Below are 24360 nucleotides of genomic sequence, written 5' to 3'. Positions count from 1 at the left end.
GGTGAATAAGGCACAGTTTTACCAAAAACTCCCAGGCCTACAGAAGTACAAGAGTGCTGGTCCTCAAGTCATTGTAATATGGAAAATGAAAGGCCAATGAAGTGTGGAGGGAGGAGGGAGGAGGAGGGAGGAATGACATCCCCCCTACCACCATTGTGAGGCTATCTCCCTGGAGCGGTGAGCTCCCAAGTAGCATTGAGGCTGGGAGCTAGAGACATCAGAATTAAAACATAAAAGTGCTTTGAGAGAGGATACTACATGTGCAAAGGCCTGAAAGTGTCACACACACAGGAATGAGAGAGAATAAGGAGCAGAGGGGTTGGAAGAGGAGAGATAACACCTACAACTACAGGTAACAGGACAGATGCTCAGCTAAGAAACTCACCACTCACGGAGTGAACCATAGACAAAATGAAGGGGCTTCAGGTAGGAAAATGGGGATGTTTGTGCTTTGTAAAATCACTCATTCTGAGATTCGTGGCCTGAATTGGGAGTCAAATCCATAGACACACCAGGAGACCATCACGATAGCCCAGGTGAGTTTAACAGAGCCTCTGCTACCACTTTGCAGAAAGTGCCAACTTGGTCAGAATCCCAAACGAGCCAAAGCTCCATCTCAATTAAGCAAAGAAAAACCCACAGCCCCTTTGGCACAAATAAGGTATTGTCCATTTTGAGCTGTTTGCCAAGACCTTCCTGGGAAAAGAAACCTTTGCTTTCACCAGCCCAGTGAGGCAACTTTACACAACCCTGATGCAGTTCCTGCTCTGAAGTAAATTCCAGAACCCAATCCAGGGCACTGCCCCTTCCCAACAGTTGCTTAAAATGTTTATTTTAGAAAGTCCTGGGTCATAGATTTTGACATTACAATTACCAGGGTGACAGCACGGAAATAGCTCATTGCTTCAGTCCTATTGCCTGTTTACCCAACCCAGTTCCTCCAACCTAAGACCCAGGCCCTACTGGACCCCTCCCTCACTCTATCTCCTGAAAGAACCACACAAAACATAGAGAAACCTGGCCCCTGGCAGGTTTTCCCTTTCCACTGTTGGTTCTCCCATTAGTGCCCACATACCCACAATTGTGGCATGCAGATCTTATGGTGAGAGAAGGCATGTGTTGGCATCTGAGGTAAGAGAGAAAAGGCTAGGTGCACAGGCAGGCACAAGAGAGAAACCTAGGTGCATGTTGTACTGAGGTAAGAGAGAAAAGGCTAGGTGCACAGGCAGGCACAAGAGAGAAGCCTAGGTGCATGTTGTACCACTTCAATCTGTTCCTTTCTCCCTCCTCTCCCTTGCTCTTCTTCCCTTTCCTTCTTGACCTTGCCCTCTCTTTCTCCTCTACCTTGTCATCATCCTCTCTGAGCACTTTCTCACTGTACATTGTGTTCTTCTTTTGATAGAGAACTGCAACCCTAGGAACTAGGATGCTTTGGCAGTGGGGAGAAAGGATGTGCCTTTGCAAAGTAACTAGAGGGATTTATCATTTTGTTTGATGTTAATCATCATCTTTAAGTAGTTATATGGAGGAATTTCAATTCAAGATGTCATTTCATGAGTACAATGCATCTTGGCCAATGTCAGCCACTGGGATCATTTCTTTTTTTTTTTTTTTTTTTTGGCCAGTCCTGGGCCTTGGACTCAGGGCCTGAGCACTGTCCCTGACTTCTTCCCGCTCAAAGCTAGCACTCTGCCACTTGAGCCACAGTGCCGCTTCTGGCCGTTTTCTGTATATGTGGTGCTGGGGAATCAAACCTAGGGCCTCATGTATCCGAGGCAGGCACTCTTGCCACTAGGCTATATCCCCAGCCCCTCACTGGGATCATTTCTAACCAAAGATAATGCCTCCAAACGCAATGCTTGTCCTCTTAATAATGAAAGGAGAATATCACCATAGGAAAACACAGTGTTATGCTATTTTCTGGCTTTGTTTTGGGTTTTTGTTTTGTGTTGGCCCTACTACGGTTTGAACTCTTGCTTGCTCTAACACTTCAGTTTATACACACACACACACACACACACACACACACACACACACACACACACACACGGCCCATTTAGCTTTGGTATTTTTTTCAGCTATGATCTCAGACTCTTTGTCCTGCGTGGGCCTTGCACCATAATCCTCCCATCCCTTCCTACTTTATTGGAATTACAAGCAACATCATGGCTGCCGTTTAAGCGTTGCCTAACAGGGACAAGACAATTTGTTCAACTGTGAGAGTATGATTACGTGAGGCTGAAAAATAGAGGTCAATCACTCCATGTGACCTCTTGATGCAATCAGGAGACATAAACAGAAGTGTGAGGCTGCTGCCTTAGGTAAAACACAGCATGATGTTTTACAGTAAATGTTTTTGTAAGTAGGAAAAATACACTCTAAAATAATAATAAAAGGTAGTAGGACGCTGGTGGTCCCAATTGTAATATTAGCTCTTCATGAGGCTGAGATCTGAGCATCACAGTTCAAAAAGAGTCCACGAGTCTCCAAATAATCTCCAATTAACCATAAAAATATGGGCGTTCAAAAAAAGAACAAATATGGATGTAGAGTTCATGACCCCATCTCAAGGTCTTGGTGCATCTCTCAGAAACCACCAGACCATCTGCAAGCTGCTCCCTTCCATTTCTTTCTGACTCCTGCCCAAATGCATATGCTCACCACCCCATCATCATCCAAATCAACATCCCGCTCCTTCCGCTTCCACCACAACCCAACTCCTCCACTTCAGTTTTCAGTTCTTCACTTATCATTACCTACCCATGTAGCATATGCTGCATTCTTACTGATGTGTGCATTCGTTTACTTCCCAATAGAATGCATACTTGGAAAAGTACCTCCTAGGGCTGGGATAACCTTGGAGTCCAGACATCCATGGAGGCACAGTCACAGGTGACAAAGGAGTCTTTATTGGCTGGCCAGTGACTGCCCTATCCTGGCCTATCATGTCCCCAAACTAAGACCAGCAGCAGCACTGACTTCCAATGGGGCAGGGTTTGTCAAAGCCAGCACCACACACAGGTGGCGGTTTCACAAGCAAGCAAGCTGATTTACAGAAGCTTAGGGGCGGGGGTAGTCTTCAGCGGCTGGACATTAAAGATGATTCCAAACCAGACAGGCAGCATTCTGCTAGCACAGCTGGAAGCTAGACTGGAAATGGGGGTCAACAAGAAATGGAAAACTGGGTTCTCACATTTCCCTACTGGTTTTTAAGTCCATGTCAGATCACTGATATGAAGGGTTTACATCTTCAGTCTAAAGAGGCATACGGTGAAGGTCGGCACCCTCCTGTCTCTGCACCCAATAAGGCCCTCACAATTGGGAAACAGACATCAATGCTTAACCACCCTCAGATGGACATAAAGAACAGTTCCGCATCCATGCACCAATCCTGACCCCATTTATATGTCATAGCCAGCTTAATTACATACCAACTTGACTCCTAAGCTCCATTATTTATTTATTTGTTTTGTTTTTTTGCCAGTCCTGGGGCTTGAACTCAGGGCCTCAGCACTGTCCCTGACTTCTTTTTGCTCAAGGTTAGCACTCTACCTCTTTTTCTTTTAATTAATCAAATTTGATGACAAGTTGTTGTGCAAAAGGGGTACAGTTACATAATAGGGTAGTGAGTGCATTTCTTATGAGATCTTACACCCTCGTTTTTCTTTCCCTTCCCTAGATCAGGTAGGCATATATACAATACCCAGTGTACCAAAACCATATACAGTAGCCACTTGGCATACACCAAAGGAAATTCATCTAGAACTTTAAATATAACATCAAAAATAGAGTTTGCTTATGCTTGTCTCATATGATCATACATACATAGCTTTTGAGCTATTGTAATCCACTGAGAGGTCTATTTTAGACCTTTTTATGTTTAGTAGTTGTTTGGTTTTAGTTACATAATGTAAGGTCGCTGACCCAAACCTGTGGGAAATACCATTTGACAAGAAGTTTTTTGTTTCACAGAACTGGTCTCTACTGTTCCCCCACCCCCACCCCACCCTGACAGTCATATATCAAGGAGACTATGCCCCTTTGTTCTCTGTGTTCTAGGCTTGTCTCGCTCAACATTATTTGTTCAAGTTCTGACCATTTCCCTGCGAATACCAATATTTTATCATTTCTAATCGCTATGTAGTATTCCATTGTGTATAGATACCACATTTTTTAGATCCATTCATCTGTAGAGGAGCATCTGGGTTGTTTTCAACCAAGATTTGTCCAGGGCCTGCTTGTTTAGCGAGGCATTTTAACATACCAATTGACCTTTTGGATAACTTCAGTGAAGGAAGGGGAGGGGGAGGAGGGGAGGGGTCACCTGAAACTGAACTGGCCTGTCTTTCATGCAATTTTAAACAACAGTACTTTATTTTACACTGCCAGGACCAGCCAAATGTTTGAACCAAGCCCACAGCCACCTCTTTAGCCAGATTGCTAGAGGACCAAACCGGGCCTGCAACTGACTGTACCCCACCACTTGCCGCCGCACAGGGAGGGGGACATAGCAGGCCTGTGACAGGGCCCAGCCAGAGGCTGGAACTTTTATTCCCCCAAAGATGTCCAAATTAACAACAAAAACATGGAAAACAATGATCCACATTCAAAACTGTACCAGGTTTAAAAACAGGACAAGACAAAAACCAAAGGCTGAGTCAGGGCCTAGTGAGCCCACAGCTCACCCTTACCAGGACTCCAATTCTTCCCAGGGGGACCTGCCACTCCTGTTAGGAAAATGGAGAATGGAAAAGGAATAAGCCACATGTGATCAACAACAGGCAAGGACTGTTTATTGAGGAACAGCGAGGGGCACACACCTTCCCGCGGGACTGGAGATTGTGACAGGCTTTGAATTTGGGGGTGGGCTTATATAGGGTTTAACAAGAAAAAGGAGCTTGGTGGCCAAGGGCAATGTCCTTGGCCAACCCCACAGTGGAATGCTCCACCTGGGGTGAGAGGCTATTGTCCCCTGGGGACTGAGGGTGGTGTACTTGGCCAGGCCCAGGTTGGAATAACCTGCCTTTGGACAAGCATGTGGTTAAGCCTGTTCATGTGCACACATTGTCTTGCTTGACCTGAAGGAATAAGGCAGGAATCAATCCTTCAGCTCCCACTCAGCAAGCCAGACTCTCTGACCCATGTTGGTAGTCAGACAACACCAAAAGACAGATAAGACAGACAAGGGGCCACACACAACACAGATTACTTCTCAAAGAAGTCCCAGGAGGCACATGGGTGACAGCCCATCCTAGCTTCAGACTCAGGAAGGAACACTACATCCAGCATTCCACTGAGTCTCAGCAGATGAAGGCCTGCTCAAACTCACCTCCAGAGGGTTCCCAAATGACTCTTGTCTATGTGGGTGCTCTGCAAGCAGACACTTGAGGGAGGCTTGGGGAACATCAGGGCTAGAGAACATCTCTTAGTGGCAGTGGCCTGAGGGCCAAGGCATTCACCTACAAGAGAATTTCCCAGGGGCCAAGACCCGATGCCATTCAGATGCATCATCTTGCTGGGGCCTCCAAATGTAATAACCTCAGAGTGGAGAAATTCACAGAGGCATGGCCAAAGGTGACAATGGAGCCTTTATTAGCTGGCCAGCAACTGCACTGTCCCAAGGACTAAGAGCGGCACTGACTTTCAATGGGGCAGGATTTATAAAAGCTAGAACCACACACAGGTGGTGGTTAAGCAAGCAAGGTGATTTACAGATACTTAGGGGCAGGGATATTCTTCAGATGCTGAGCCTTAAAGATAGTCTGAACCAGACAGAAATCATTTTCCTGACACAGCTGGAGACTAAAGATTTGGGCCTGGAAGTAGGGTTCAACAAGAAACAGAATGCTGGGTTTTCACAGGGACACTGGTCTCCGGCTACCATAGGTGTCCAATGAACATGTACAGGTTGAATAAATGGAGGAATGAATGAACTTTCCATAATTATTTGGTGATGAAACAGAGCAGGGGCTTTAAGGGGATCTAAGTGCGACTTCAGGAGGGATAAGACATGAGAGGGGACTATGGTCAGAGATTGGAAGAAAAGCGAGCACACACCATAAATAACATTTCCCAGGTGAATTTATTAACTCAACACTCCCCCAGATAAGGGAGGGCTTTGGTGTAGAGGAAGAAAACATCTTCTTGGGGACCTTGCTGGTGAATAGGCCCTCAGAGAGCCTTCTATTCCTTGTGGATGTTCTTATGGGTAGTCAGCAACACGGAGACCACCAGGGATACGAATTCCTCAAAGCTGACCTCGTCATTTACATTTACATCCAGCTCCTGGAATATTTTGTTGATTGTAGCTGGATCTTTGGTGTTCTAAGAGAAAGAAAAAAGAAGAAACTCTTGAGCTCAAACCTCCATGTGATACACTTGCCCAAGGCTCTCTGACTTCTCATCGCTCAGGGCTCAGGCTAGGCAGGCCCAGAAACATGAAGCTCCTCAACAGCACAAGACAAGAACAACAAGGCCTACGTGTCATGAGCCGTCCTGGAGTCACACAAGGCTTGACCTAGAACATGCTCTACAGCTCACTCACTCACCTCTCACTTGCCCTGCATCTCTCCACAGTACTTCTAGGGAAACAGATCCCAGGAGAGGAGTAAGCAAAGCCAAAGGGATGGAGAGTTCCTGAGAGGGGGCAGCTGAGGCCCTGTGCCACCAATATCCTTGAGAGTTCAAACTAGGGCAAATATCCACCCCAATGTCCCTCCTCCAGGATCTGCCGTTCATTCCCTCTGCAAGGGAGACCAGGAAGTTGGAGATGAAAGAGCATCACCTACCTTGATGGTGTTTGCAAGTTCCCTTGTAATGAACAACTTCAGCTCATTCTTAGTGAGGGTGTCAGGATCCCTTGTCGGACCTGAGTACTGGTGGAAGATGTTGATGATGCCATCCAGGTGTTCTATCAATGTAGGCATCTTCTCAACTTCACGTTATCCTCTTAAAAGACAATGGAGATCTAGTGGAAACTCCTCCTCAACCCCTTCAACATGTATTGTCCTCTCTTTCTGCCTCTAGGGCTTAGAGAAAGCATGAAGTCCTCCACACCTACCCTGTTTGATCCATGGTGACATTGTATGTAGACAGGATAGGGAAGAAAAGGATATGTGACCATGTGTAAAGACTGAAGAAGGAGGAAAAAAACCTTCCAAATGGCCGTGGTGCCGCCACCACCACCACCACCACCACCTCACCCACCAGCAGGATCCTTTGGAAGTTATCGCTCACTCAAGCTCATCCAGGAAGGGTTCTGGGTTGGCCTGGCTGTTCACTTTCCCCAGGTGATAATCGATCATCGCACCTCCACCTCTCCTAAGTGCTGGTCTGGTCCAAAATTGAGCCCAAACTACAGTGTCAGCCCAGAAGTACCAAGGTAAGCACACACCTGTGGTTTCCAACACTGTGAATGCAACATGGCCACCAACATCCACAAGCCCTAGACAAGGAAAGGGTACTTACCACTGAGTGCTCAAGTGTAGAGCTTTAGCTAGAAATCAGCACTCATGATGGATACCTGCCCAGGAGGCTTTTATAAGACAGTGCAGGCTTCAACTTTAACCTTAGGTGGAGAAATCTCTCTGTGATTCATCTTGAGAGAGTTGCCTAGCAGTGCTGGGTTGCTCAAGAGCAGCTTTGAACCTATGGCTTTGACTGTATCAAGAGCCTCTCAGGTTTCAGTTGGCCTGAAGCAAAACTCTACACCACCACCACCCCACACTGAAGTGTTGTGCGTAATTCTGGCACTGACAAGGACAACTGTTTTGCTGGGGGAGAAATCGCATTTAAAAGTTATGTAACTAAGTATCAAATCCAACCTTGTCTGCCTTTAAAATCTTTGCCACTACAATTTTCCCCAAAAGTGTCAATAGACATTTTTTTAAATCCTGTTTATCCATCCTGTTTTAGAAATAAGATTTTTGGTAGAGGTGGAATGTCTTGTCTCTATTTCTGATCTTTTCCCCCCAATCTTTTCTTAATACATTCAATTCCAAATTGACCTCTTTAATAATTTATGTCCTCGGACTTTTCCAGAAGCACTGTGTGAAAAACACCAGGCTAGGGGGGAGGGAGGGGGGCATGAGGGACAAGGCAAAAAACAGTACAAGAAATGTATCCAATGCCCAACGTATGATACTGTAACCTCTCTGTACATCAGTTTGATAATTAAAATTTGAGAAAAAAAAACAAAACACAAATAGCTTTAAAAGCAATCTTTAAAATTCAATTACAAATTTATGTCCGATTTTATTACTGTTCATTTTGTTTAAAAGGCTACTTGATTTTATGAAAATTCAAATTAGTGTAAGCCTCATTAAATATCATTACAAACTTAAAAAAAAAAAAAAAGCACCAGGCTAGGCTCAGGAACAGAAGAACAACAACTAAGAAGAAAAGCTGTCCTTCCAGAACTTACAACCAAATGGGTTCAGACACGTTTCTAAGCCGTAACACAGAAAAGTCACCCAGTGAAAGAGAGGAAGTGCCAAGGACAGTCAGGATGACCAGCTGATGGCTTGTCCATGTGAGGCTAGGGCCCATGTCCACCCAGCCCTTGGGCTGGGACCAGGGCTACTTGCCAGGCCAGTGTGGAGCCCCAGGAGGGTTCTTGGGGCCAGCTCTGGTCCCTTGGGCATCCTTGACCTCTAAAAACCTTGTCTTCATCTGTGAGGTGATTCCACCAGCCTCAATTGTTCCTGGAATTAAGCATAGCCTCAGCTCCTGGTGGAGTTCAACATAGCCTCAGCTCCTAGTGGCTGCAGCAGCCTGAGACCATTAGGAAAGGACCAGGTCCAGAAAGATTGTCCTTTCTAGAACAGGAGCTTCAGTCTCACTCTTAATACAGAAGACCCCCTCCCCCACCCAATGCTCTTAAATCCCCCAATCTTAACAGCAGGTTATAAAGTAAAAGGTAAACAAAGTACCCTATTTATAGACTACCATGGGGGAGGGGGAACAGGACAAAAAAACACATCCAAGTAAGATTTAAAGGAAATAACAGCATGACACAATCCAGTCCACTCTCTCATAGTGTTTTTCCCCTGGGAGGGAACACGGCTGTGTCCTGTGTCACTCCTCCCACTGACCCTGGGCCAAGCCAGTTCATTGGCCTAGTTTCTTTTTCTCCTTTGCATAGTGACTGTATATTTGTTCTTCACAGAGTCATTTAGAGGATTAGATCATAGTAAATGAAAATGTAATATAATATTGCCTGCTATGTATAAAGGTGAATTTTAAACTAGTAGAGTCATTTCCTCACTTTCATTCTGAATGTACCTAGAAAGAAGCCCTTTAAATGTGCACCCCAGTTCTTGCCCACATTCTCTCCAATCCTGTGCCCAGGCCCACACTGGAGCCATGTGACCAACCAGGACTGCTGAGCCCTGCTTCCCAAGAGTGAATGAAGATGGAGCAGAGATGACAGAGAAAAAGGAGACTGAGAACTTCAATCCATCCAGCTGCTAGTGGATCACACCTATTACCCTAGCTACTCACAAGGATGAGATCTAAGAATTAAGATTCAAAAACCAGCCCAGGCAGGAAAGTCTGTGAAGCTTTTCTCTTGAGAAAGTAGCCCACATTAACATCTAATGATCCTCCTGCCTTAGTCTCTCAGTATGCCCTACTTCCAGTCACTTTAAGAACTTATGACAAAAATGAAGCATATCAGCCCATCACCCAGATAACTGAAGGAGCTTCAGACCTAAGTAGAGGAGGAATTGGGGGCAGCGAACAGGAGATATCCATAAGTAGTCAGTCAAAGTGTATTCCGGTTGATCACTATCCCATTTCCAGTTCTAGAAGATGACCTAGAAAAGTCCTTACCAGGGTTCCCAAGAGACTTGTGTTTGGGTGTGATCTCATAAGAGTGATTGACCTGTAAGGCTCTGCTTCTGGGGAGTCTAAGACAATGACTAGAGACTTTCAGGCACCTTTTGAGGGAAAATGAACCAGGTTTGGTGTCCCTAGTCTTGAGACAGACAGTCTTTGCTTGATTAACTTGCCTACAGGCAGGGTTAGGCAGGAGTCTGTCCCAAAGTTTTAAGACAAATGCAAAACAAAGGCAGGAATGCCAGGTTTTTCTTCTACTTTTAGTTTCTAAGTACTCATTACCTATCTATAGTTATTTTTAAATATATTAATCTATCCATCCCTGCTTCCAACTACTTCTCTGTGAAAGGTGATTTTTTTCTATCTTCAATCAAAACAACATATTCAATGTAGAAACAGATATAAAAATACAGCAATCATCTTCTGAGCCTTGCAATAAAGAAGTCTGCAGAAAAAAGACACTTGTCTCACTAGCTTCATAAAATTTTCTTTGTTTTTTTTTTGCCAGTCCTGGGACTTGAACTCAGGGCCTCAGCACTGTCCCTGAGCTTCTTTTGCTCTGCCATTTGAGCTACAGTGTCACTTCTGGCTTTTTCTGTGTATGTGGTACTGAGGAATCAAACCCAAGGCTTCATACATGCTAGGCAAGCACTCACTCTACCACCAAACCGTATTCCCAGCCCATATATATATTTATATATTTATATATATTTATATATTTTATATATATTTATATATATAATTTTAAATGTGTGAATCTGTAATGGCTTTGTTAATGCTACTTTAAAGATATTGAGAGATACAACCCATAAAAGCTCTTTGTGAAGCTAAACAATTTCTACATGTTTTCTGGACTCATTTGTCCTGAAGCAAGAGTTTTAAAAAACAACTAAAAGTTCAAGATCCAAGCCCAAAAGGATGCCACAGGCTGTATTGATACAGGTAGGCCACAAGGTGGCAGCAGATGCTCTTTCATAATCTTGGGATCCACCTTTGATCTCCATCAGTCCTCTTATGTCCTTGTCTTCCTTCTCTGCTGTCTCCTGTATTGCATAAGTTCTTAATAATCTAAGCATATGTTCTATCAAAACCAGGCCAGTCATTCATTCTATCCTGCAAGCACTTCTCAGATGTCTCTCCTTTGCAAAGCTTAGCATCCAGGGATGGATGCTCATTGGGTTAATAATGCTGTGAGGGAAACCAGTGCAAAGGCCACGATGTTAATACGAGTGCATTGAGAAAGCCTTTTATTTTTCTACAAAGAAGTATACACTTCAAGGGGATTCCTTGGAGAAGGAATAATATACTGAGATAGCACTTCATAGTATGGTGGGGAGGGGATATGGAACCCTAATGGGTGCAAAGGGAGGAAAAGGCAGAAACTGGGAGAGGACAGGAAAAACAGCAGACAGGAACAGAAAAGAGAATGCTTTCTCAATTTGGGAGGGAAAAGTTCTTTTAAATTAGAAAGATTCTGAGCAGAGGCAGCTGGGGCAAACTCAAGGTAGGTTCCCAGGCCTGGGAAAGCTTCCGGATGAGGGTGTAAGAGGCCAGGGTAGTGTTGGGGAGGTTGAGGCAGCCTCCCATGGGAACAAGGAGAACTGGCATGCAAGGTGGCCCACCAGTGGAGGCTTGGTGTGGATAGAACCCAAACAGGGCAGGGCAATGGTCTAATCACTGGTGATCGTCCAGCACTAACGGCTCACACCTGTAATCCTTTGAAACCCACCCAGGCAGGAAAGTCCATGACTCTTATCTCCAATTAGCCAGCAAAAAGCTGGAAGTGGAGGTGTGGCTCAAGTGGTAGAGTGTCAGCCTTGACTGGGAAAGCCAAGGGAACAGCAGCACCTCCTAATCAAGCCAGGGGTTGGCCGCTCAGGACAATGCCTACATGTGACCTCAACAGATGGCTGTCAACATGGCACTAAATGCCACTCCTATCTGTTTTGAGCCTGTTTCTGGCACATTACCACCAGCTAAGCCTTGTCTCCCCTCTCCTGTTTCACTTTCTTCCTGAATGAACACTATAGGATCCCAGCCAGTGGCTCTGGAGAAAGAAAGCCCCAGGACAAAGGGCAAGGGCAACAGCCAGTGCTCACACCGCACTCCCTTATTTTCATTCATTCCCTTTCAACTAATTCATCCGTTCCTTTAACAGCTGGTTCTGCAGCAGCCACCACATCAGGCCTTTGCTCAGCGCCCAGCTTCCAGAGTTCAGTAGCTCTTGTGTCCCTGCTGGGAAGAGCCATAGCAAGAGGCGTAAACAGCCCTGAGAATCAAGAACTCGCTGGCACAGCAATGGGTCCTTTACCCACACTTTGGCACACGCCTTGCTCTCACTGTGAATGGTTTCATTTTTCTTTAAAGTTAATTGACAAATTTTATAACTAGGAATTCTTGTTTAAAAAAAAAAAAAAACTCAGATTGCCTGGGCCTTCTGGAGACCCAGGACCACCTGGTCCACGTGAGCCAGCGTATGGCCTGTCCCTTCAAATGAGAGATGCTTCCATTCACCACAGTCTGCACCACTCCCAGTGTCCTCAAGCCAAAGCCCCAGATTGATAGCCTGGAGTCACTCCACGGTCCAGTTAATTTCACCATGGACCTCCTGCAGACAGGTAGTCTCAGTGTGCGTGATAGCACTGCCCAGGCAGCAGGGGGCGCAAATGGAACACACAGGAAAGGCACCCACAGCAAGGTTGCCTAAAACTAGAAGTTTCTTTACCAGCCTGAGGAGGGCAGCACACAGGATCCGGACTGGTTGTGCTGCCTCTATCCGCCTAAATAATTTGGGGGACAGCCTCAGTGAGAGGATGAACATGAAGTTTCCATTCCGGTATCCCTGGGCTATGTTGACCCTCTCATTCATTCATAGACAATTTACTCAGTCATTCAAGCTTGCATTCAGCAAGCATTTGTCCAATTTTTTTTTAACCTGTCCTGGGGCTTGAACTCAGGGTCTGGGCTCTGTCTCTGAGCCTCTCTGTGCTCAAGGCTAGAACTCTACCAGTTGTGCCACAGCCCCATTTCCAGCTTTTTCTGTTCATGTGGCACTGAGGAATCCAACCTAGGGCTTCATGCATGCTAGGCATTCTACTACTAAGCCACATTCCCAGCGCCCCAATCCTTGCTGCAAACTTAGCACTATGCCAGGCCTTGTCCCTAGCTAGGTAACTAGTAACTAGGTAACTAGTAACAATGCCTCTTGTTTACCAAGCTCTTAATAACCTTGCATAATCTTCAGGGTAGAGTCTGTTCCTGCCCTAATTTATTGATGAAGAAAAGAAGTAAAATTCTCTACATTCATACTATGGATCTGAACATTTTTTTCTCTTTCTTCTTTTATTTCTCTTTCTCGTTTAGCATATACCCATTGTACAAAAGAAGGTCATTGTAATATTTCCACACATGCCTATTACGTACTTGGATCTAATTCAGCCCTCTATTGCTCCTTCTTATCTCCCCTCCAGTCTGAACTCTAAATAACTCCTGCATGTGCTGTCTTGGTGATTCGAGGCAAGATATGTTCAGGGCCTCATCCGCTGCCCTAGGGCTTTCAGAGGGCAGAACAAGCGGGAAGGGCCTGGGGAATGAGGACGAGCCTGGTAAGGGATGTCTTATTCATAAAGACTAGACAGAAAGACTGGTTGAGGTGGAAGAGAGACATACCTTCCTTAATAAAGGCAGCAAGAGGCTGAGGAAGTGCCCACTGAATGTCCTCTCCACATACATGTTTCGGGGAGTGGGGGCAAGTATGGGGATGCCAGGAAGGAAACACAATAGTTCCTGCAAACACGAGGGTCTCCCGTATGCCAAGCCCTGGCTGTGTGTGCACAGGAGGGGATGAGTATGAATAAGAACCTCTCTGAAAAGATGGACGGCCAGTGACTAGACAGATGCAAAATATGCAAATCTTCACTTCATTCCAGGAAAGCCAGAAGTGGTATGGGGAAATGGTTTTTAGAAGAGAACAGAGCAGGCTTCCTGGGCCAGGCAGCATTTGAAGTGAGACATGAAGCATGAGGAGGCGCTCACCCTGTGGAATGGGGTGTGGGCACTCTGAGGTGGCAAGGTGAGAAATAAGCCCTGTGTACCCACAGGATTTGAAGGGGAAGCTGGCCCAACAGACTAGGCTCACCCCCCAGAGGGCCGTGTGTTCCCCTAAGGCATCTCAGCTTCCTCTGTGGATAATGAGGGGCGGGACCACTGTGATTTGCAGCCGGGGAAGGGGGGCTATATTGCCAATGATAGCTATATAAAAATAGCTGTCATGAAGAAACACAGAAGACCCCCCAAACATCTGAAGCTACCTGAATAAAGAACAAAGTGAAAGGTATTACAATTTACCTCTAATTATACTACAGAGCCATACAAAAACTACATGTCACTGGATCAAAAGCAAACTTGTAGACCAAGGGCACAGAAGACTCAGAACTAAGCCCAAGTAGGGACTGCCGCCTGATTCTTGGCAAAGGTGCCTACAACAGAAATTGAAGAGAAGACAGCCTCTTCTACAAAGGAGACTGGGACACGAGATGTCCACTGGCAGAAGATTTAAACAAGATGCTTATCTCTCACCCTGTAAAAAAAAATCAATTCAAAGTGGACCAGAGACCAGAAACTATAAAACTACTGTGGGAAAACACTTCAAGAAGTTAAGCATAAGCAACATCTTTCTGAATAGGACTCTAATGGCTCAGAAAATAAGTGCAGGAATGGACAAGAGGAATTGCAACAAATTAAAGTGTCTTCCCTAGCTGGGCACTGATGACTCCCCCCTAGCTAGTCAGGAGGCTGAGATCTGAGGATTGCAGTTTGAAGACAGCCCTGGTAGGAAAGTCCATGAGACTCTCATCTCCAGTAAACTACTCCGAAAAAGCTGCAAGTGGTGCTGTGGCTCAAGGGGTAGAACACCCTAGCCTTGAGGCACAAAGAGTCTGAGGGACAGTGCATTGGCCCTGAGTTCAAGACCCAGGACCAGCAAAAAATAAAAAGTAAAAGGCATTTTCCCAATAAAGGAAAGAGTCAACAGAATAAAGAGACAGCCTACAGAAAGGGAGAAAAGGGGACTGAATTTGAACAAGGTACATTGTATCTATGTAAGCATGTTCATGTCAAAATAAAGTCCCATGTAAATCAATTTATGCTAATAAAGAAGAAAAATAATTTAAAGGAATGGGAGAAAGCCCTTGCTTTCTGACAGGAGATTAATATCCAGAACATATAAGGACTTCAAAAACTTAAATGCTGGGCTGGGGATATGGCCTAGTGGCAAGAGTGCTCACCTCATATACAGTAGGTCCTAGGTTCAATTCCCAGCACCACATATACAGAAAATGGCCAGAAGTGGCGCTGTGGCTCAAGTGGCAGAGTGCTAGCCTTGAGCAAAAACAAGCCAGGGACAGTGCTCAGGCCCTGAGTCCAAAGCCCAGGACTGGCCAAAAAAAAAAAAAAAAAAACTTAAATGCCAATAGAGAAAATAATACAATCAATAAAATAGCAAATAAATTGCACAGACACTTCCCAAGTGGAAAAGAATACACGGCCAATAAATAATGTGAAAAATTATTCCATGTCTTAGCCATCAGGGAAAAGCAAAGCCATCAGCATGGCTGGGGAAGGGTTGGAGGCATGGGTGGGCTGTGGGTCAGTGGGTCAGCCCTTCTCACTGGCCACACAACACCTGGGCCTCAGGCCAGCAGTTCAGGAATCAACTTTTCTTATCTAGGGCAGGGGCAGTGAGGTGTGGCCAGGTGAGGGGAGGTAGCTGCCTGCAAGTATGTCAGTTACCTAGGTACTGACTGAGCCGAGACCATAGACAGGCCAGGGGCATCTGCATGGATCCCTCCCAGGGTGGACCTGACACAACACAGCTGTCTCTTAGGTCAAAGTCCTTGGTGAGCATGGACCCCAATGGGGAGCAGTGTTTAGAGGAGGATGCTGACGGGTGCTGGAAGTTCATCAGCCCTAGGGCTCTCTCACACAGACTCAAAGAGGAAGCTCTAGCACCCACTGTGTCACCCACCAGCAATGTGTCAGTCCATCAACGGACATGGAATTCTTCATCCACGGAGTAAAAGGGTTGATCACCTGTCCGTAGGGGAGAGTATGGGATTAGAAGGCTCCTCAGAGGTGATCACCCCGGGCTCAGTCAAGCACACCTAAGAATCAGGGACAGGACATCCCAAAGGGAAGTTGAGTCCACAAACTGAGGGAACAGATTGTCCACATGTGAGCGGCAGAGGGGTTCAGTGGGGCCCCGGGATGCTCAGCCAGCCTCTAGCTCTCACAGGTGAACACAGGCATGGTGAAGGGCTCCCCATCCCCACCCCCTCAGGAGTGGCAGGATTGTTGACTTGCTCATGGGTTGGGGGGAAAGGGAAGTAAATTAACCAACCAGCTTCCTCCCAAACTAGTACCAAGCTCAGCATGGGGAATTGCTCACACACACACTCACAGAAAAAGTGCTATGTGAACACTTCCGGCCCCTCCTTAGCCCCCTCCCTGTCAGAGTTGCCACACTGCTCACCTGTGAAGCAATCTTTCCCAGAGAGGACCATGAGTCCCAGCCAGGGACTGCCTATAAAAGCCAGGGTCAACCTTCTCTGTCAAAGGCTCTGTGGGGCTCCTTGACTCTGGTAAGTGAACTGCCAGCTCTTCAGGGAGAAGCCTACAAGTTCTTTCTTTTCTCATCTTACCCCACTTTCTTCCAAACCCTCTGCCTGAAGCCTTTCTTAGTTGACCCTGCTCACTTTGTAACTTCCTTCACATCTTCTTACAGCCTTGTGCCCTCAAATGCTTTGCTTGCTGGCATTTTCTAATGCACTGCCAGTCATTTTCCATGTGTGTGTGACAGACTCCCCATTCAGTGGCAACCGGTGCTTTATTCTCATTTTTAGTTATTTATTTCATTGATTCTTTATTGTTAGCTTTTTGTGCAGTTGCTGGAGTTTGAAGTCAGAATATTATACTCTCACTCAGATTTTCCACAAATAGTTAGTACTAAATGTATTACTTTTTTACAGTTAATTAAAGATAGAGTCTTCTAGACATTTCTTCCCAGGCTGCCTTGAAACTCAATCCTCAGAGCTCAGCCTTCTGAGTAGCTAAAATGACAGGCATGAGCCACCATCACCGCCCTTACTCTCCTATTTTGGCCTCTCCTTTCTGCCAGAGACCATCTCAAGGAAGCTGGGCAGCCCGTTTCTCTAATTACCCAATCTTTGCTTCTCCATTATTCAGATCGTGCAAGAAGATGGCGAACACAAAATCACAGATGGAAAAACACTTAGACACCGTCATCAACGTTTTCCATCAATACTCTGTCCGGCTGGGGCACCCAGACACCCTGAACAAGAAGGAAGTCAAACAGCTGGTGCAAAAAGAGCTGCCAAACTTCTTCAAGGTAGAGTTATTCTGATTCAGGAGGTGGGGGGGGGGGGTGAAGGCTCAGTTGGCAGTCAACAGGTCCATTCCAGCCTCTTTACTAAGTGCTGTCAGTAGAGGTGCTTAAGGTTAGTTGGCACCAACAGACAGGAGATTGGTCACTTGAGCATCTGCAGTGTGTGCCACCTTGTTCTGGGTACAGGGACAAGGTGGTAAACAGGGAGCTCATTCTCCCAGTGGGGACAACAGTGAATGAAAATAGGTAAATCTGATGTCACTCAGTAAGTCCCTTTAAGACTATAAGATAAGAGTCCTATATGTAGGCTACCCTAGGTGGGGCAAAGGTGACAGGGTAGACAAGGGGCCCATTTTGAAGAGGTGATATTTGAGTGCTTGGTTGATGGGAAGGCAGGCACCTGAGGGTGAACTCTGGCAGGAACATGAGGGCCACTAAGCCTCAGCTGAGAACCCAGAGACCAGGATAGAAACTAGAGGAATCTAGAGCACATGGAATGCCCTCAGCACAATGCTGACACGGTACTCAAGTCAAATATCAGTGCATTCCCTAGGTTGGAAAATGCTCAAGCAATTCTAGAGGGAAAAAATGAAATTTTCTCCACCAGCCTTTTTGTTCTCTTGTCACCTTGGGGCACCAAAGGACAAGACAAAGAAGGCTGGAATAGAGGAGTCCCAGTCTCAGTTCTAGCCCTAAAGCCAGTTATCAGGGAGCCAGTACCTAGTTCTCCTAGAACCCTTTCCTCATCCTGATAGAGTAGAGGAATGCCACCATGGCAGGTATTAGAGCACTGACAGCTCACCAGCAAGGTACTGAGTCAGAATAGACAGAGGGAAAGAGGAAAGGAAAGAGAGGGAGTGACTGAGAAGGGGGAGGGAATGGGACAGCCAAGGCTTTCTGTCAGACCTGAATTTGCACCTCTACTCTCCTGCTCCTGAGGCTTTTCCAGCTGCAAAATTTCCTAACCAGTTTGTAAGACTCAGTTTTCCCAAGTCTTTATCTAGGAAGAGACTATTTCTGCTTACTTTTAGAAAGTTGCTATAAGGACCAAATGAGAGGACATTTCTAGAATTGTCTGAGTTTCTTTTATAAAATATCCATAGTACTCAAGTTGTAGGCTGTCTAGGGAATAAATCAGAAAATGTTTAGTGTCAGTCCTCTATCATTATAAGGTTTTCCTTATGTATTTGCCATCGGTCATTCTCTGCACTCCCTAGTCTCCACCCCTGGCCATACCCATCCCTAACAGTCTTCTTTCTCACATCTACAGAAGGAGAATAAGGATGAAAAAGAAATAAATGAAATCATAGAAGACCTGGATACAAACCAGGACAAAACGCTGGACTTCAATGAGTTTGTGATGCTGGTGGCAAGGCTGATCCACGCCTCCCATGAGGAGATGCACAAGAACGCCCACGGGGAAGGCCACAGCCATGGACCAGGCCTTGGAGACGGCAGTTGCCAGGGCTCTGGCCGTGGTCAAGCTCATGGACATGGCCATGGTCATGGTCATGGCCATGGCCACAGCCATGGCCACTAATCCATGAGGCAGGCTACTCTGCACCTGCCCAACTAGAGCCATAAGGAATGTCATGTCACACCACCTTGGCTGTGGGGAGTGAAGATGAAAGGAAATAAAGTCTTTCTCTATACCAGTGCTCTTCATATTTGTGTTCCTTTCCCAACTCGTCCTCCTTGGAAGTCTAAACATTGGGCCGCCCTGCCCTTGTCTGCCACTCTATGCATCCATTGAATCATCAGAAAATGAGAACAAGGCCAGTTGTAGGTGGCTCATGTCCGTAATCCTAGGTACTCAAAAAACTGAGACTTGATAGCAATTCAAAGACAGCCCAGGATCATAGTTCAGAGCCAGCCTAAGCAGGAAAGTCCATGACACTTATATCTCCAATTAGCCAACAAAATCCTAGAAGTGGAGGTATGGCTGAAGTGGTAGAGTGCTAACCCTAAGCACAAAAGCTAAGTGCACAGGCCCTAAATTCAAGCCCCAGCCCCAGCACACACACATGCATGTGCACACACACACATACACACACTCACACACACAAAGGAAGAGAAGACAATGAGAAGGAAGAAGATTAAGTCTGCCCTGACCCCCTTATATGTACCTCTGACTCTCCTCATCTCTAATGTTAGTCTCACTGCTCAGGTTCCAGTCATCCTGTCCAGCCTGTTAGCATAGCCCTTGTTGCAGAAAGCAAAGACAAGCTCTCTCTCCCTTTCAGTATGCCAGCCACCTTCCTATCCAGCCCTAGGCCCATGGCTTTCCACTCTAAACTTCTCTTGATGAAACTCTATTCTACCCTAGCTGCTTAGAAAGCTGAGGCCTGGAAGACAGAGGTTCTGAAGCTAGCTTGAGCTGGGAATCTCTGCGAGACCCTATCTAATTAGCCAGCGAAATGGTGGGCTTAAAGTGTGGTGGCTGAACACCAGCCATGAACAAGGAAGCTGAGCACCATCATGAGGCCCTGAATTCAAGTCCTGGTGCCAGCACACACACAAAATATACACTTCATCTGGAGGTCTTCTTGACATGAACCAAGACAATGCCATGTCTAGGGAGTGATACTGGAACTCAAGCAGTAGGATCAAGAACAATTAGGTGTGATTTACCTGCAAACTCACTTCTGGATCCAGGAGGGGAGTTGGATCTCTTATTGGATGCTGGCAGGAAATAGAGGTATCATATGGGTAGAAGTAGGAGTTAGTCCCTTACCTACCCTAGCCCCAGTAGGATGGTAGAGTGAAAAGAGCACCTGCATGCCCAGCAAAACAAGTGAACGGCAATCCATGCTCTGTAATTAAAATCACATGAGTCACATAAGGAGCTTTTGCTGAGTCCAGTGAGCCCCTAGCAACTGGTGCTTCTTACTTTAAGCCTCAAGAGGTGATAGAAAATCTTCCAGTTGTTAGTCAACAGCTGAGAGCTCAGGCCAGCGGAGACAGTTGCTTCTCTCTGTAAAATCTGTGACCTGATCTGGCTCCATTTTCCCCAGTGCTGTCTCTTGCAGCCTTTGGGCCAAAGCACCTAGCTCAGAGTGACACCCAAGTGACTCCTCTGTCATCTCGGTGCTCTCTGACCATAAAATGTTTGTGCAAGCTACACCCATATTAAGATCCCCTAAACACACTCATGCACGCATGTACACACATATCAATTCTTTCAGTGGAGAGAAGATTCATACGTGTGAATGTATGGGTACTGGAGAAACACTAACAGTCATTGGTTCACTGAAGCACAGAGCAGAAAAGGCACTAGCCTAAAGATCTCCCCATAGTAAAGCTGATCAAAGTTGTACAGTGAGACAGGGGGCTGGAATTCCATTTGTTTCATCACCTGCACCGCCAGGGTCCTGCCCCAGGGCTCAGCATAAAATGTGGGAGCTTCCAGAGTCAATTTCAACAATCTCCTCACTACCACTGTGGTTAGGACCCTTTCCCTGACCACACTCCTGTTTGAAAGTCTCCTTCCTAAACCTATCCCTGTCCCAACCACCACCTCATCCCCTACAGCTCTACTATGGAAGTCAAGAAGCCTTCACCAGCCCTTCATGAAAGGCCTGACTTGGGGAACTGGGAGAAGGGAACTCTTTCTTATCTGACAACTTTTCTATCCCATGCACATCTAGGGGAGTGGGGGGGGGTGGGGGGACTGGACATCTGTCTTCCATTCTGCACATAGATGGGTGCAGGGGAAAATGAAACAGCAGGAGGCCTGAGTTCTAATGCTAGCCTTGCCAGGACCCTTGCCCTGTTATGTTTCAGTCAGAGTAGGCTGGATGCTTCTGTCACTTCCTCTACTCACCAATGTGCAATAAATATGTCTGTGACTGTCTCTCATGCTAGACAGAACTCCACAAGGGCAAATTCCATGCCTCTGTCCTTTGCTGTAGGTGCCTTATTCCCAGCTCCTAAAGAGAGCACTGGTGCAGTGCAGGCCCTCAACATACATTGCATGAATGTTCTAAAATTTGCCACATGTTTCATGCACTTTTGTTTTCAAGAGAAGGTATTGATGGGGAAAGAGAACGGAGAATAGAATCAAAAGCATGCAAGTGAATGATCACCAGAGTCAACATGTTGATGGAAATCTGAAGTCATATTCAAATTCAAACTGGACTTAGGTTTGAAGGAAAAAAAAGATTTGCTGTGGAAAAAAAGAAAGAAGTTTGAAAACTGTTGATTCAGTCCAATCTGCCCCAGGCCCATTCTTGAGTGAATCTCATTAACATCCCTGCCATGTGATTGAACCAACCTTTCCTGGTCCTCAAGAGAAGGAGTTTCCTCCTTTGGCAGTAACACTCAAACCATGAATTACACTGGGTCAATTTCATTAACTACCCTGCCTCCTTGTGACTGCCAGGCACTTATCCTAGTTACCCTCCTGGAAGGACTTGCCTCTCCACTCTAGCCCCATTCTTTCTATGTATTCAAAGATGAAATATGAAGGACTGGGGCTGGGGATATGGCCTAGGGGCAAGAGTGCTTGTCTTGTATACATGAAGCCCTGGGTTCAATTCCCCAGCACCACATATACAGAAAACAGCCTGAAGTGGCGCTGTGGCTCAAGTGGCAGAGTGCTAGCCTTGAGCAAAAAGAAGCTAGGGACAGTAGTGCTCAGGCCCTGAGACCAAGGCCCATAGCTGGCAAAAAAAAAAAAAAAGAAAGAAAGAAAGAAATATGAAGGACTGACTCCCACCCAGTTTTCACAGTCCCATATAGGCATCAGGCAAAATGTCAGGAATGCACTGACCTGCTTTGATATGCAGGCAGAGCAATTCATTCACCTAAGCTTAGCTGTAAACAATCCACTGTGGGCCCAAGAAAAAGCCACCAACTTCCCAGACTTGGTGGTGCTTTCAATCACCTCTCCTTCTTGCTCACACCCCTTATAAACCTGGTCCCAAATTCACCCCCTGGCACAACCTCCAAACCTGCAGAAAGGTCTGTGCCCCTCACTGTTCCTCAATAACAGTCCTCGCCTATTGATGATGGAGTCCAGCCTGTTCCTTTACCATTGCCCTCCATTTTCCTAACACTCCTAACCTTTAAAGGACATTCAGTAAACCAAACCCCTTATATTCCTTCTTCCATCCATACATTCATTCATCTACTCTAAAACTCTCTCCCTAGGGCTGGTATGTGGCTCAAGTGGTAGAGTGCCTTCCTAGCAAGTAGGAGGCCCTGAATTCAAACCTCTGTCAACAGAGCTTTCTCTGGCTTCTTCACCTCTCTGCCAGAAATGATTTTCCCCATGACAATATATCTAATGCTTTCTTTTGGATCCATCAATGCTCAGTTGGTATCTATCTCCATGAATACATCCCCAATGACAACCCTTCAGAAGAACATATGATCTCCCTCCCACAGGACCACATAACTTTCTAACATGTCTGCCACTCAAATTCTGAATGGTAACTAAGCACTCATCTGCAAGCCTCACTCTGATCTCCTTGACAGCAGGGATGGTACAAATCTACTCTACAACCCCAGGTGCTGGTATGGAACAATATCTCTGTGAACACTGAGATTGAATAAACAAAGGCAGGATGGGCATAAGAGCTGAAAACAGGTTAGAAGAACAAGAATGTAGAGATGCTGTGTTAAGTGGACCTGAAGATGAGGCAAGGTAGCTTGGAGGGACTTAACTATGCCAGCTGACTTGGAGGCTGACCAACAGCAGAGAGGATAAACCAGTTTAGAGTGCTTCTTCTTGTCCCTGGATCTCTCTGAACTCAGTCTGAGTGTTACAAGAGACTCAGATCTACACTTTGCTTGAATAATATTTGTTCTAGCAAGCCAGATGTACAAGGTCCTGTGGGATTTTCTTAAATATAGTTTAACAGAGAGCATCAAGATGAGTTAGCCCCTTCCTTTCCATTAGCCCCCTTCCATTCAAAAACAACAATCAATTCTGTGGAATAAGGATGAGGACTTCTTCACCCATATAGGGAGCAAGGGAACTACTGTCAAGACTAAGATTCCCACCCCACATGAGAATCAGAGGCTACATCAATGATTAATGAGTCCTTTGGGTAAATATAAAGTTTGGGGTTTTCCCTGGAACCACAGTGACTAAAGAGCCAGACAGAGCCTGTCATCTGATGATGGTTTCCCAGTTCTTGTAAGAGGAAACTGTCCTCCTTTTGTGGAGTTAGCAGTGGAACCTGAACTTCTGGCTATTTTTCTGGGAAGGATGAGGAAGACCCATACAGGAGGCTGAATTACTGAACTTAGCCCAGATGCATAGCAGTAGTCCTATCATGCTCCCAGGTCTGGGTAGTGTGGGGTGGATCTGGAATTTGGGAGAAAATTGAATTCACTCCATTCACTTGTTTCCTTGTTCACTCAGAAGACATGAAATAGACCCTTATGGTAGCTTGTGTTTGACACTGCATAATGCTCCAGAGGACTCGGTCTTATTTACCAAAAACTCCCAGGCCAGCAAAAGAGACAAAAGAGCTGCTCCTCAAGTCATTGTAATATGGAAAATGAAAGGCCAAGGAAGTGTGGAGGGAGGAGGGATAAGGGAGGAGGGAGAAGGAGGTAGGAATGCCCCCCCACCCCCATTGTGAGGCTATCTCCCTGGAGGGGTGAGCTCCCAAGTAGCATTGAGGCTGGGAGCTAGAGACATCAGAATTAAAACATAAAAGTGCTTTGAGAGAGGATACTACATGTGCAAAGGCCTGAAAGTGTCACACACGGGAATGAGAGAGAATAAGGAGCAGAGGGGTTGGAAGAGGAGAGATAACACCTACAACTACAGATAACAGGACAGATGCTCAGCTAAGAAACTCACCACTGGTGGAGTGAACCATAGACAAAATGTAGGGGCTTCGGGTAGGGAAATGGTGATGTTTGTGCTTTGTAAAATCTCTCTTCCTAAGATTTGTGGCCTGGATTTTGGGGGCAAAACCACAGACACACTAGGAGACCATTACGACAGCCCAGGTGAAAGTTAAACAGAGCCTTTGCTACCACTTTGCAGAAAGTGCAAATTTGGTTAGAATCCCAAACTAACCCAAGCTCCATCTCAGTTAAGCAAAGCAAAACCCACAGCCCCTTTGGAAAAAATAAGGTATTGTCCATTTTGTGATGTTTGC

The 24360-nt window shown here is 45.9% G+C and overlaps 2 protein-coding genes across 3 annotated transcripts; one reads left to right on the top strand and one right to left on the bottom strand.

Moving 5' to 3' along the window:
* Window positions 1–6183: 6183 nt before the first annotated feature.
* Window positions 6184–6926, bottom strand: LOC125360050 (protein S100-A12-like). The gene is made up of 2 exons (XM_048358017.1): window positions 6789–6926; window positions 6184–6324 (listed from the first exon to the last, which is right to left on the bottom strand). The coding sequence occupies exons 1-2, from the start codon at window positions 6924–6926 to the stop codon at window positions 6184–6186; spliced, it is 279 nt and encodes a 92-aa protein (XP_048213974.1).
* A 9452-nt stretch (window positions 6927–16378) lies between these two features.
* LOC125360031 (protein S100-A9-like) lies at window positions 16379–23812 on the top strand. Of its 2 annotated transcripts, XM_048357993.1 has the most exons (3): window positions 16379–16475; window positions 17080–17242; window positions 18510–18896. In XM_048357993.1, exons 2-3 carry the CDS (start codon window positions 17093–17095, stop codon window positions 18777–18779), a joined length of 420 nt encoding a protein of 139 aa, XP_048213950.1. In that variant the 5' UTR covers window positions 16379–16475; window positions 17080–17092; the 3' UTR covers window positions 18780–18896. The 2 variants fall into 2 exon arrangements, 1 of the variants encoding a protein (XP_048213950.1); XR_007212641.1 differs by lacking the exons at window positions 16379–16475; window positions 18510–18896 and adding an exon at window positions 23798–23812 and having other exon boundaries at window positions 17106–17242.
* Window positions 23813–24360: the final 548 nt, after the last annotated feature.

Source organism: Perognathus longimembris, chromosome 11, assembly GCF_023159225.1.
Source record: "Perognathus longimembris pacificus isolate PPM17 chromosome 11, ASM2315922v1, whole genome shotgun sequence".
NCBI classification, from domain to species: domain Eukaryota; kingdom Metazoa; phylum Chordata; class Mammalia; order Rodentia; family Heteromyidae; genus Perognathus; species Perognathus longimembris.
The sequence above is the reverse complement of the archived record's forward strand: the minus strand, read 5'-3'. Positions and strand labels throughout refer to the sequence as shown.

Bases quoted from the DNA above. Each gene is read 5' to 3' on its own strand.
- LOC125360050 (XM_048358017.1), bottom strand. From the start codon at position 6,926: ATGCCTACATTGATAGAACACCTGGATGGCATCATCAACATCTTCCAC. The intron at 6,325-6,788 runs GTAGGTGATGCT...TCTTTCTCTTAG, and splicing joins AACTTGCAAACACCATCAAG to AACACCAAAGATCCAGCTAC.
- LOC125360031 (XM_048357993.1), top strand. From the start codon at position 17,093: ATGGCGAACACAAAATCACAGATGGAAAAACACTTAGACACCGTCATC. The intron at 17,243-18,509 runs GTAGAGTTATTC...TCACATCTACAG, and splicing joins AGCTGCCAAACTTCTTCAAG to AAGGAGAATAAGGATGAAAA.